The sequence below is a fragment of the Didymosphaeria variabile genome, assembly GCF_027946475.1.
Source record: "Didymosphaeria variabile strain IMI 356815 chromosome Unknown scaffold_1, whole genome shotgun sequence".
Taxonomy (NCBI): domain Eukaryota; kingdom Fungi; phylum Ascomycota; class Dothideomycetes; order Pleosporales; family Didymosphaeriaceae; genus Didymosphaeria; species Didymosphaeria variabile.
This window is the reverse complement of record NW_026611620.1, coordinates 4,348,017-4,360,636: the sequence shown is the minus strand read 5'-3', so window position 1 is coordinate 4,360,636 and position 12,620 is coordinate 4,348,017. Positions and strand designations below refer to the sequence as shown.

Here is a 12,620-nt window from a genome sequence, read left to right as displayed (position 1 = left end):
AGCGTTCGGACGGATTGGCATACATCTGTCTATAAAGACAGGTGTTGCGGAAACGATACCCTTTACTTTATCGCGCTTCGTCATGAAGCGCTCGCATCTTGGCGAAAAGGTAGATGAGACATACAAAAGTGTACAACCAGGCTGTTTCATGTATTGCAAGTGATCTGCATTGTAAAGCTGCTCCGCCTAATCAGCGCTCACCGGAGCAACTTCCGCCCTACTGTATACCTAGGAGGCTGTGCAATTGATGCGAGATTGTAACAGGGTAACAGACCTGATCTGATTGGACATGTTCCTGTGGCGCACCTGTGGCGCATTTCCCGCACAAACGCCACTGCTCTTTCCCTTTCGACCAAGGGCGCAACCATCGCCTGAGGCATCCTTATGATCGACTCATCTCGACCCATGATCCCTCACATATAGCGTGACTCCATCCCAGCCAGCCAAGCCCATATCAACACCAAGAAACCGCACACTTTCATTCTCCACGACCAAAGTTCAAAATCCCACCCAAACTCTTCATAATGGCGCGCGGCGGCCGCGGCGGCCGCAACCCTGCTTCCCTCCCCCGCGAACAACAGGTCTCACGCAAAGTATCGTGGCTGCTCCGGCACGGCGCAAACTCCGAGGGTCTCAAGCTCGGCAAAGGTGGATATGTCGGCGTGGACGAGGCCCTCCGCACACGCTGCCTTACACAGCTCAAAGTCACGTTCCCGGAATTAAGAGATGTTGTAAGGACGAACGACAAGCAGCGGTACTCCATGGTGCTGAAAGAGCGATTGGAGAAGGTTGGAGAGGACGAGGCGGAGGGGGTTGAGGGTGTTGATGTTGGTGGGGAAGAAGAGGAGGATGCGAGTAGGTGGGTTATTAGGGCGAATCAGGGACATAGTATCAAGGTTGATACTGAGGGTCTGCTGACGCCTATTACCGTGGAGAAGGGAAATGTGCCGGATGTCGTTGTGCATGGGACGGACGAGGCGGCGTGGAATCTCATCTTGAAGAGTGGAGGGTTGAGGCGCATGACGAGGAATCATATTCACTTTGCATCTGGACTGCCGGCGGGATTTAAGGCGCTGGATGCTGGAGAGGCGGCGGGAGAGGAGAAGGAGGCGCCGCCGGTTATCTCGGGGATGAGGAAGTCGTCGACTGTGCTCGTTTACATCGATATCAAGGCTGCGCTCGAGGCGGGGATCCAGTTCTTCATCAGTGAGAATGGGGTCATTCTGTCAGAGGGGAACGAAAAGGGGCTTCTGCCGTATGAGTTCTTCAAGAGGGTGGAGAGCAGGAAGAAGGACGGAGGCGTGCTGATGAGTGAAGGTGTGCTACCAGATGGCGTGGTCGTTGATATGGACGCATGGGAGAAGGAGGTTGGAAGTAGAGGTGGTAAAGGAGGCAGAGGAAGGGGTGGCCGTGGCGGTCGGGGAGGGCGGGGGGGGCGGAGGGGGCGGAGGGGGCGGTGGCGGCGGAAAGGCAAAGGTGAATGATGACTCTAGAGATCTGCTGGCTGGCGCTTGAGGTTTCGGACATCTCATTGAACGCAAGCAGAAGCAGATGCTCCTGCGATGATGTGGGACAGCTACCCAGCAAATAGCTGCGTATACGTCCATATCTAAGAGCTCACGAAGTGCTATGCGGGTGTCTCGACCATCAAACTAGGTCGGACCCCTCGATGATGATCGGCTCCATCATCCAAAAATTAGACAGCACTATCGCCTACTGGTACTTTCGTCGTCCCATCTCTGTTCGACCTTCTTCTGTCTATAAGACCCTCTGTTCTGCCCCGTTTCTACTCTTGCACACACATTGCTCCGCTTTTGTCTGACCAAAAAAGTACTGCTGCAATCTGATGCCTTGGTTCTCCGGCACTGGCACTAAAATGACTCCATCTTTTCCATGCGAAAGTTCCGCAGGCCAAATACATGTCTTTTGGTGTCTGGTGTTGCTTCCAAAGCCTACTACCTACTATTTGATGGAACCGTCCGTCTCTGAAAAAAGCAGATCGACTATACCCTATGGGATTCCGAAGCTTCGGAGACCAAAACACCTAGCGCACGTTCATGTCCTTGCACGGTCCCAGGCGATCCAAAAGCAAGGCGGCACAAGTTCATGTTTCTTGGTGTCTCAAAATTCTACCATGCCATCGCATGTGCACTTTCTCGCTGCTGGAAGGACCTTACTGTCCTCACCACTATGATACATCAAAAATACGCACTGATGATGTGTGACTTCGGAATCTTTCCGACTACACACGCGGTTCTATCTCTGTTCGGCCTTTCTCCGTCTATAAGAAGCTTCTGATCTGCTTGACCTCGACTCCACCACTCTGCACGAGTCCTCTTCACTTCTAAAAGATCCGAGGGGCGCGACTCATGTCTTTGTTTCTGGCCCTGTTTCGAAGTGTCCGGTCTTATATTCATGAGCTTTGCGATCCAAAACTGCTGGCTCATAGACCCATGGTCTTTCGGAGCTCGCTCCGGCCCCGAAATCATACGAGGTCAAGATTATGTCTTCGCGGGCTCTGTTGTCCAGATGTTGTAGTCCTTCTATAATATTTGCAGCATAATTGACATGTGTATGACTTTATGCCATGTGCGCGCCCTGTACGGGTAGGACTGCCACAAGCTATCTTATTCCAAAGATAATACCGTGGTCATCTATGGCCTGGGGATCTCCCGGTATCGAAAAGCAGCGTTGTATACTTCATGTCTTTTGGGCAAGTCTGGAAGCATCTTTCCACTCGGTGATGTGGTCCGGCTCCATTATAAAAGTCCAAGCTGTGATACTACGTCTCTTCCTGAGCGCAATTACACTACGATTATCATGTGTTTGTACGAAAGACGGATGATCAATTACCATGCTTCTCATGTTGGCGCGCTTACAAGGAAGGTTGTTTCGGCTTTGCGGCTTCTTCCGAGCTGGTGAGCTTGATGTCGGGCTTTTTGCTGCAGTCCTTCTGGAGGTGATGACACTCATTACCAACTAAGACGGATGGTCAAATACATGATACTGAGGACACTGGAGCCATATCATTCCTTGTCAACGAAAGTCGTAGCGAACACTTTCATGTCGCATGATATTAAGACTATACCCGAAATACGAACACAGCCATGCAGATAGCATGGCCATTCCTGTCGCGTGGCCACTGAAGGTGACCTTCCGATGTAATACCATAGAAGGAGTGAGAGATAACCTAAGACAAATCAAACGCAATGCAGAAAGCCACACAAGCTTTTACCCATGGTATCATCCATGTAAACTCCCAGCAGAAGTTCTTCCCATCATCCAACCTTTTGTTGGATTTTATTCAATGCCACGTCATCTTTCTGGGCCCCCATCTAGTTCCAAGCGCTATTCTTCCACAGGTAGCTCTTCAACGCCTTTCATTATCTCGCCCAGCTTTCTCGTCTCTAGCTGCCCCTCAGAACTGACTATCGGCACGGGATACGAACACCTCGCGCTCTCGTCGATCATGCGTTGGTCTTCTTTAGTGACAGGCTTCAGAAAAAGGAACGTCCTCACCCATTGTAGATCGTCTGGCCTCATGCTCTTCTGCAGTCCTAGCGCGCATATCCTAGCGATGTATACGTTCTTGCTCTGTTGCTTGAGGCCCTTAACCGCAAGAAGGAGCGAAGACAGTGCGTCGGCTGGATGTTGGAATGCTGTGGGAGCGGTGGCATCGTAGAGGGAATTGAGTGCGTTGGTGCCTAGTACTAGGAGGAAGTGGATGATCCATGCGTCATAGGTGCTGTAACTGTGCCGAAGATAGTAAATTCGGAGGAGGGTCTCGAACATGACTTGCGAGTGGCGCACGATGCCTTGAGGCGTTCCGTCCAGTGATGACGGCGGCGCGGGTGCCGCTGTTGCTGTCTGGACGATCAACGGTTGGAACAAGCGAATGATCCAGTAGTAGTATTGCATACTGAATAGGTTAGGGTGTGTAACAAGATGCTTCGCATGCACTCACTGAAGATCAAAGTGGATCGGGAAGACCAGGACCTTCGGATCAAATAACTCGGTGACTTTAGAGAACCACTGGTCCAATTTCCCTTTCAAGCGAAATGCGTCTGCCAAAGATTGCTTCTCCACAGGCAAAGAACTTGCCATCTCGCCAAGAGTCCGGTACAGCTGGGCTTCCAGGTGCATCTTGTGGTCCATGCGTAGTGATACCAGCTGTTCCGAGAGCGGATACTGCACCCGTATATCATTGGCGTAGAATCCTGGTTGTCTCATGGGATCTGGTAGTGCCATCGCAGGCGGCTTCTTGATCTTGAGTGGGCGAGAGTACGTAAGGCAGACCGCAGCTTGTCGCGACCCTTGCGCAACAAAGTTCAGTCCTGCGCTATAGGTAAAGGAGTTTGAGGAGTCGATCTGGTTTCACTTACAGAGAGCCCAAGCGGTGATTGTACGAGCGCGGTAGCTTTCGTCCGAGGTACCGTGGCCGGCTGGACCAAAGAGGTCAAGCGCTTTGGCCATGTCACACGCCTGATCCAGATATCGGATTGCGATGAAGTCATTGGCATTGAGGTTGTACGTAACATTCATTATCAAGGCGGCTTGAACTGTTGTCAATTGGCTGTTCTGAGGCAGTTCTAAATCCCACAAACGCCTACACTCGCTCAGGAATTTGTAGGCAATATTGTCTGGATTCCACAGCATCCAACGATCCTCCAGATCAAGGCAGCTTTGCTGTGGATTTCAGTAAGAATATGGCTCTTGAAGTGGACACAGTTCACTTACACATCCGGCAGCTAGCACAGCGTTGACAAGAAGCTTCGACGCAAAACGGCATTCACCAGTAATCATGTCTTCAAAGAAAAGGTCTTTATGGAGCACCGGAGACAGTACTGAGGGGTTTAGGAAATAAGATCCTAGGTACTTCCGCAGGACTCGATTGTCCGAACTGACCGACGTCCACTTCGAAACGTCAATCTTCTCGAGCATTGGGTCCGCCATTTTCGCGGCCCGAAATGGCTTGTCGTATGCGCCCTGACGGAATGTAATGGGATACCCCTGAAGTGTACTGTTTACACCGTTTATACCGTTTATCGCTCTCTCGAGCCGTGTAGTACTCGGCGTTGATTGAGGGATCACGGCTTCATACACGAAAGAATCGAGATATGTATTACCCTCGAATAGTAAGTGCAAAGGCATGCCCTTGGCAAAAGGAAAATCGTAGCGCCTTCCGGTCTCAGGGACAACTGAAAGTTGTAATAGTAGGTCTGCTCCGGTGAAATTGTTTAGCAGGATATCCATGTCGTTTCCAGCTCGAACGTGCTCGAGCATGCTGATGGCACGCTCTCTAGGTGCCGTCCTGAGCAATTCGAGAAACTTCTCAAACGTGGAGACGCGACGTTTGAGGTCTTGCACTTGGTTTTGCAAATCATGCTTGGACAGGCTAATCTCTAGTTCTGGGTAACGGCACACAGTTGACTTCCTGGTGCATTCTCCGCAGATGGGGTTTTCGCTATCGCACTGTCCTACTGTTAGCCTTTTACTAGAGGAGCGGGTGCAGATGAGAGTATCTCCCTTTCACCTTCGTTTTGCGGTCGCGACACGGCACACAAGCTGTCTGCCTGGGTCTTTTCTTCGCGCGCGGCTCCTCTGACAGTAATTGTCGCTGGGATGGCTCAACGGCTGGAAGAAGAGCCCGCAAAGCCCGCAGCCCACTGGAAGACATAGTTTCGAAAGCTCGAGATGAAGTATCATGTAGGCAGAGAAGGTATCGGTTGTGCTGATGGGGCGCGGACTTATTCACCGTGACGAATGGGACAGGCAGCACCAGCTGCGCTAGCCTAAAGTGGACCAGCGGCATTAGTTGGGTAGACTATACCTTGGCGATCGTTGTGCTTCCTCAAAAAGCAAAAACTGTATTTAACGATCACGGGCCCCACCTTGCACCTCCAATTTCCCATTGTAGCTAACACGCACTGCCCCTGGCGACTTGACGCACCTCGTATTGGGCGTATCAATAACAATAAATGCTTCTTTCCGCGGATGACGTCCGGATGACGGCGGAATGACGAAATCTTCGAACTTCCGAAGAGTTGTACAATGTGGCTTGCCTGAATTTCGTCCTTCTACGAGGAAGAATCTACGAGGAATCCTGTCGGAAAGAACTGTGTCATCATAGCCAAGACTGACACTCCCTTAGAGTGCCAGCATGTAGCTTCAAGATTGCTAATGGTGTATTCTTACGCATGATTACCAGCCAGCAAAAGGATGCCTCAAACTCGGACAAATATTGGTACGGCTGGACTTCGAAATCGTACGATATTCATACACATCAAGTTGGTGTAGGACCTGTTCGCTATGAAAGCGCGGGTGCAACAGCAGATCAAAGATCAATTCTACAGACCTTTTTTAATCAACACTTACTTCACGTCGAGCTCTGGCCAGAAGCCCACATCAAGTCCTCAGTGCTGGACAGCACAATCAATCTATGCATCGCCCATCCCATTTTTGACCTTCTCTGCATCTTTCACACCCCGGTCCACGTACGCGCTGCCTCGACATTGCAGCCATCACAGCGATGATCACGTCCCTCGCAGCGAATCCAGGGATATCCCGTACAAGAAGGGCGATGCTGTGCAGCGACAGGTTGCAGATTCCGCGGACGAACGTCCTGTGTCGTCACTTCTCTAGGATGAAGGTCGAATCGAAAGTCCTCTTCGAATGCGGGCAGCTCGAGTTGGAAGCCCTTCGCTCAGCAGATGCGCCATCCCCCGACGTCGCGATCGTATCTTTTATGAGGTCTTCAGGGTGTAGCGTGAGGGCCCATCGGGTGTTGGTAAGGTCCGATACCGAGATGTCCATCATGCCTGACACGGTTGGAGCACAGAGAGAATTGGGGATGATCGCCGATAAGGATCGACCTCCCAGATTCTGGGCTTGAAATGATGTTTCGTTAGGTGGGTAGGTTATATGTTGTGAGGTTGTGTTTTCGTATGTTTACATAGTGATACGCTAAGCTCCACGTATCATAGGTCTTCAATGGTCGAATTTGATGTGAGGCTGATCAGTCTGCTGCTCCAACTTGAAACATGAAAGGAACTTATAAGCCATGGACAAGCTAGTCTATTTGATGTTGCGGAAAGATCTGCGGCCCGTTCCGTTGAAGCTCTCGAATCCAGTCCTTCGACGTGCCGTCCTCCAACAGTATACATTCAATGGGAGTAACTTTATGATGATATCACTCCCGGTACTGATCGACTCCAGCTCTTCCTCAAGCGCCACCATCGGCAGACGACTCAATGAAAAACAGTAATGCATCAGTTGCACGCACCAACTCTTCCCCACGTCAGCTTTGCTGGCCCCTCCCGCCCGGATGCAGCCCTACTTCAAGAGCAGACACTGAAGAACGGTACGATCAGTTTCAACTCCACTGGGAAAAAGAGTACCGAACATTGCCTTTTCAGGCGCCCCATGCCGTGACATCGACGCGAGTACTTCGGGCCAAGCAGACCTTTTCCTCAGCGAAGACTTGCCGGACATTTGTCGTTTCACCCCACCCCAACGTACCAGGAATGGGCCGACTCCCTCACGTGCTTCCGCATCCTGGTGGTGTTCGACGGTCATGGTAAGCATCCGAAAATGTCCACCGAAGTGTTCAATTGCCTGCAAAGCCATTCGTGTCGTCGACCGAGCCTTTGCGAGAGACTCTTGTACCAGGTTTGGAAGGAAGGGTTCAAGTTTGCTCGGAGGGACTTGCATACATCGAGGATTGCTCCGCTGTGAGAGAAGTTAGTCGCGTCGAGATCATAAAGGGAAGAGACTTACGAAACCATAGGCCATAGAGCAGCGATCACCGCCGTGATCCTCAGTCGGAACGTTTCTGGCCTGTCCTCTTGACTAAGTAACTCCATACCCGCAGCTCACATGAGTGATTGACTTGTTGGCGGAGCGCGAGCTCTCCGGTAACAGCCCTGCAGGCGGTTGAGACACAGATCTCGATACCATACCGCGTTCGTTCTCTCCGATGCGTGCAAAATCCAGATAGCTAGAATTCCCAACCTGACCGGTAGGGCTGGTGACAGATCATGCGCACGCATTGTTTGCAGAGGATTCCGGCTAGCTGGTGGTGCGGCGGGCATGAAAGCCCAGCAACTGAAGCAAGTGTTTCCACCCGATCCTTTTTTTAAATCGCCAGGAAAGGGAAAAAGGGCGTTTTCTGTGCTGCTGTCGTTTCGCGTACGGAGCCGTGCCTACGATCTAGTGAGGGCCGCGTTGGCAGCAGGCTCAAAAGAAAGTGAGGTTTTGGCTGGAGAGAAAAAGTGAGAGACAGCGGCGACGGCCGTCTTTTGTAGCAGGAGCGGACGCTGTTTGCTCCGCACAGACCACCGTGGAGTGAAAGCAAGAGCGCTGGAGGTCAAGGTGAAGTCAGAGATTGCGCGACGCGTCGAATTGCGGCGTCACCCGCGATATCAACACCGTTTCTCGGGATAAGTACATGCCAATAGACCCCCGTTCACTTGAATTCAAATAAGCGGCCAGCAACTGTGGCGCTCGCCCTGCTTTACCACGAATCTTAGCCACCGTGGACACTGCTTATGGGTGCGTCAACCACGCATTCACACGGTTCATGAGGTCCGCTCGACCAGACAGTAGTATCTCTAGAGTACTACTGACCGTATCTAGAACCTTTAGATCGAGATTTTGATAATCTCTGCCGAAATCACTATCACCGCTCGAGCATCAACAACACACAGCCACTGCGATCATTACATCAAAGACGGAGGACGAGACTGCCCGCCTCTGACTGAGCAAAGAGTACATGTTAGCCCAGCGAGGGCTGGCACGGTTGGGCTGTCACGCCGACCTATGTAATCGTACAAGAGCGCATCGCAAGCGGCTTAGATGATGCGACGAGGGGGGGAAAGCAGCGCAAAGGACTTCCCGCTTGTCCTACAAGCGCCATACAAACTTCGAACCGGGAACAAGCTCCATGTCCAACTTTCGTTCTATTGACATGGCAAGTTTGCTATGTGTAGCGTTGATAGATTTATTATATTGAATGTCAAACTAGATCCAAACAAACCACCTGTATAACCAAGCACGTCCGCAGTGCGATTTAGCTCACTGAGAGCTTCTTGAAACAATGATCCAAGGAACCACCAAGCCACAAGTCGATCGATATGTGAGGAACTATGTTACATATATCGTCGTAAACACAGCGCTAGGAAACATATCTCTGACATGTTACAGGCATTTTGGCCTCCACCACCTCCTCACACCCAAAATCGCGTCACTAGCCTCTCAATCCTATGACACTCTCAAATTAGAGCACGCGCGCAGTTGAGTACCGGAATACCTGTGATAAGACAGCAAAGTCAATCTGCCCACGTAGTCCTGAGGATCCTCTACATCCCAGGTCCAAGCGCTTGCAGAAGGTGGCCTCGGGTCCGACGACCTGCAGTGGATTACTTCCACTACTGGTTCAAGTTCGAGCTATTTTCTCGGGTGGAGTTACATCACTTCACCTGCGCTGGTGCAGTATTGTTGGATTGCTGTGCCCATACAAGAAAAAGATACTATCCGACCACCCACCAAAAGCACAGATCCGATTCAGAAACCGAGTCAGGTGGGACGATGTGGAAGCATATAGAACGCATGTAGGTTTAAGACGGTCTATCGTAGGAATAACTACTCAAACCCATCCCAATCCCGAGAGTGCTGAGCCAAGAAGATTGTACAGGATGTATCCAAACAGACAGATGAAGAAGATCTCAGAACCACTCATCGCGTTGCCTATCTTCTTTCCCTCCTGGGTTCCCCTTGAACCATCCTACTCCCGCATTCGCCACGCCCTTCCACCGCTCCACGCTCCGCTTCTTCGTAAAACTGTATTGTCTCCCGCGACTGTGCTCGAGACGCTGCTTGAAAGATGTCTCTCCCGAAGGACCCAGCCCTCTAAGCTCTATGTCCTCTCGTACCTCCGCCTCGCGGAAGCCCAGCGCAGAACGATTGCCTCGTCTCGAACTGGTAGAGTTGGCCCTGAACATGGTATTGGCTCTCGAGCCAAGCGTTTCGTTCGATCGGACTTTCCTGAGGCGACTTTGCAAGTCTGCCACGTCGCCGTCGCCCAAGATCTTACCTTTTCTATTGCTCGGGGGCGTGTGGTAGTCAAAATGGGAGTTTACTTTGCGCAAGCTGTATTTGCGAGGACTTTGGTCGAGGATCTTACCCAGGTCCTGTATCTCTTCGACTTGAGCGCGCATGCGATCGAGTGATTGCATGCGCGGTGCAGCGAAAGCACGACCCTGTACAGAACGGGACGGACGACGACCAAGGCGAGGTGGTGAATGACCACGTTGATAGGTGTGTGCAGTACGCTTTTCTTCGATGGCCGCGGCAACCTGTGCCACCGAATTGGGTACAACATCAAGTGAGTTCTGTAGCAAGCGTCAGTTCACGGCATAACATGACAGAGGCGCTCGCTTTTGGAGAGTGAGCTGATGAACGTGCCATGTGTATGAGCACAATCGGTAGCTGCACCGTGACGAGCTTTCTACGTTGCATTAGTCTTAGTCAGTAAAGCCAGTGCAGAACAACTGACGTATGAGAGGTTCCCACGATGACATTGAGAAAGTAACGAACTTCGAAATATTTCCCTATTTCGGTCAATTGCTTGCCAATTTCGCGGTTGCGGTCATTGCACATACCACACTTCACGGTGGCGTGTCCGCGCGGTACCTCAAGGTCGCACGTTCGTACATGCGAGTTATGGGCAGGAACTCCGTGCCAACCGGCCGCACCTTGTTTGATAACGGATTTGCTGAGGATAGACTTTTCATTGCTGTCAAATATACGAGCCTGGCTTGCTGACTTCTCCATCGTACATGCGGCTGCCTAGTTTTATATTCGATCAGCAAGACACCTCAAAGTCGTGTTCATCCTGTGACAAACATGTTTGTAACAGAGAATGTCTCGCTCCAGATGTAACTCAATCTTTCTAATTGTCTTCCGGCTATTGTTGGCAATGTGCACATCGACGTATATGCTGGTCCCGCTAACCCACACTTGTCGGTGTAAGCCGGCTGTCAGCCGAACGATCTCAAGGGTGGCATCGCGAGGCTTCAGCCACTCGTCGGACGCGGTGAGAGGACTGGGGAGAGACATGAGAGCCTTCTCGGCTGGATCAATGTCAGTAAGATCCATGTGTTGCGATGTGTCACCTACGGTCATAAACAGACAGCACCGTAACATCCTCCGACACCCTGACAATATATTGTTTACCTTGGTCGCGGATGAGCAATGAGATGCAAAGAACGTATCGGATCCGGGCATTCTTGGACTGAAAAGGTGGTGGGCCGACGTTGAGCGGCAGGCTCATAGAGAATGGTAGATTGGTAATCGAGGGCACGAGATGCCAGAACGGGTCGTCGAGCCCTATTTGTTGTTGACTGTCTACCATGTTTTGTGGTGGAGGGGTTTCTTCGTCAATGAGTTCCGTAGCCAAGTTAAGAAATACGGATCGCCTGTTTCCACTCATTTCTTCGAGCCCAAGCAGGTCAATTGATACGCGTGCGAGAGCTAATGTTTTCTTATGTCGTATTCGATCGGCATCTTCGATCTTGATTTGCACAGTGCCTTCGATCGAGCCTCCTCCAACGAAAAGGCTTGCTGAGAGATCTAGCCCAAGATTCACGCGCGGATGTCGATGGGAAGGATATTCGAGCAGCTCGGCAGAAAGCGGTTCGCGTATGAATGTCCGAGATGGTGGGCGTCGGCAGGTATCATGTGCGACAGGGGCTGCAATATTGCGAAGAGGTGACTGTGATTGCCCGCGGCGGGGTATTGTGTTACTAGCACCACGAGGTGGAGGCAGAGGTATCGTAGGAACATTGTTGAGAGACGGAAGAGGAACGCGTTGAGGTATAACAGATGCGCTTGGTGGAGGTATCCGGTTTCGCGACGCACTGCGTGCCCTTGTTCTGGAAGATGATCGAGGCGGGATGCTGCCGGGTGGAATGCTGTATATGCTGGAAATGCTTAAATCTGCCGGCGATGGTGTCCTACTGTAGTCATAGTTTAGCGGGCATGGAATGTCCCATCGAGTTAGCTCAACGTACGAAGTGTCTCCAGCCTTTTGAGAGGACCGCCCTCGGTGCGCTGATCTAACGCCGTTGCTGTCGAAACTCGTCTTCCGGTCGGGCTCCCTGTTCTCTGCAAACCGTATGTCAAGACTGGGCCGCCTCGATCCGACGGATGGTTTCCGGGTCAATTCGCTTCGCGATGCACTACGCCGGAGCGAATTCTCAGGAAGAAGTCTTCGCGGTATAGTGTCGGCAAGGCTCGGCTCAGTAAGTTCACGGATGTCTGACAACGGGCGCGTCCTTGCCCAGGACGCGATGTTGCTCGAATGACCTCTGGATTCTCCAAGGCCACTGCCCACCATGCCTCTACAATCGAATTCCTCTGATCCAGATGATGTTAGATGTACAGAGCCGCTCGCTCGCTCCAGTGAAAGACGAGCCTCAGAAGGAGGACCTTTGCCCGGAGGTGGCTGCGGGTGACCTGATCCCTTCAGCATCCGACCCGCGATCTCCGACAAAGCCAACGGCATACCGTCAGCTGTAGCGATCTCTGTGGAGCCGGGATTGTTTGCGAAGGGTTTCGCAAAG

General features: G+C 51.6%; 3 protein-coding genes across 3 annotated transcripts; 1 reads left to right on the top strand and 2 right to left on the bottom strand.

Annotated features, from left to right (window-relative positions):
- Positions 1 to 524: 524 nt before the first annotated feature.
- Positions 525 to 1,484, top strand: TPT1 (tRNA 2'-phosphotransferase; the record flags this gene model as incomplete). Its single annotated transcript, XM_056210213.1, has 1 exon — positions 525 to 1,484. The coding sequence occupies one exon, from the start codon at positions 525 to 527 to the stop codon at positions 1,482 to 1,484; it is 960 nt and encodes a 319-aa protein (XP_056077035.1).
- A 1,864-nt stretch (positions 1,485 to 3,348) lies between these two features.
- Positions 3,349 to 5,283, bottom strand: N0V89_001399 (uncharacterized protein; the record flags this gene model as incomplete). The annotated part of the gene is made up of 5 exons (XM_056210212.1): positions 3,349 to 3,919; positions 3,965 to 4,334; positions 4,434 to 4,559; positions 4,611 to 4,686; positions 4,738 to 5,283. 5 exons carry the CDS (start codon positions 5,281 to 5,283, stop codon positions 3,349 to 3,351), a joined length of 1,689 nt encoding a protein of 562 aa, XP_056077034.1.
- A 4,439-nt stretch (positions 5,284 to 9,722) lies between these two features.
- Positions 9,723 to 11,410, bottom strand: N0V89_001398 (uncharacterized protein; the record flags this gene model as incomplete). Its single annotated transcript, XM_056210211.1, has 6 exons — positions 9,723 to 10,388; positions 10,492 to 10,504; positions 10,553 to 10,607; positions 10,659 to 10,845; positions 10,903 to 11,129; positions 11,176 to 11,410. The coding sequence occupies 6 exons, from the start codon at positions 11,408 to 11,410 to the stop codon at positions 9,723 to 9,725; spliced, it is 1,383 nt and encodes a 460-aa protein (XP_056077033.1).
- Between the last annotated feature and the right edge of the window lie 1,210 nt (positions 11,411 to 12,620).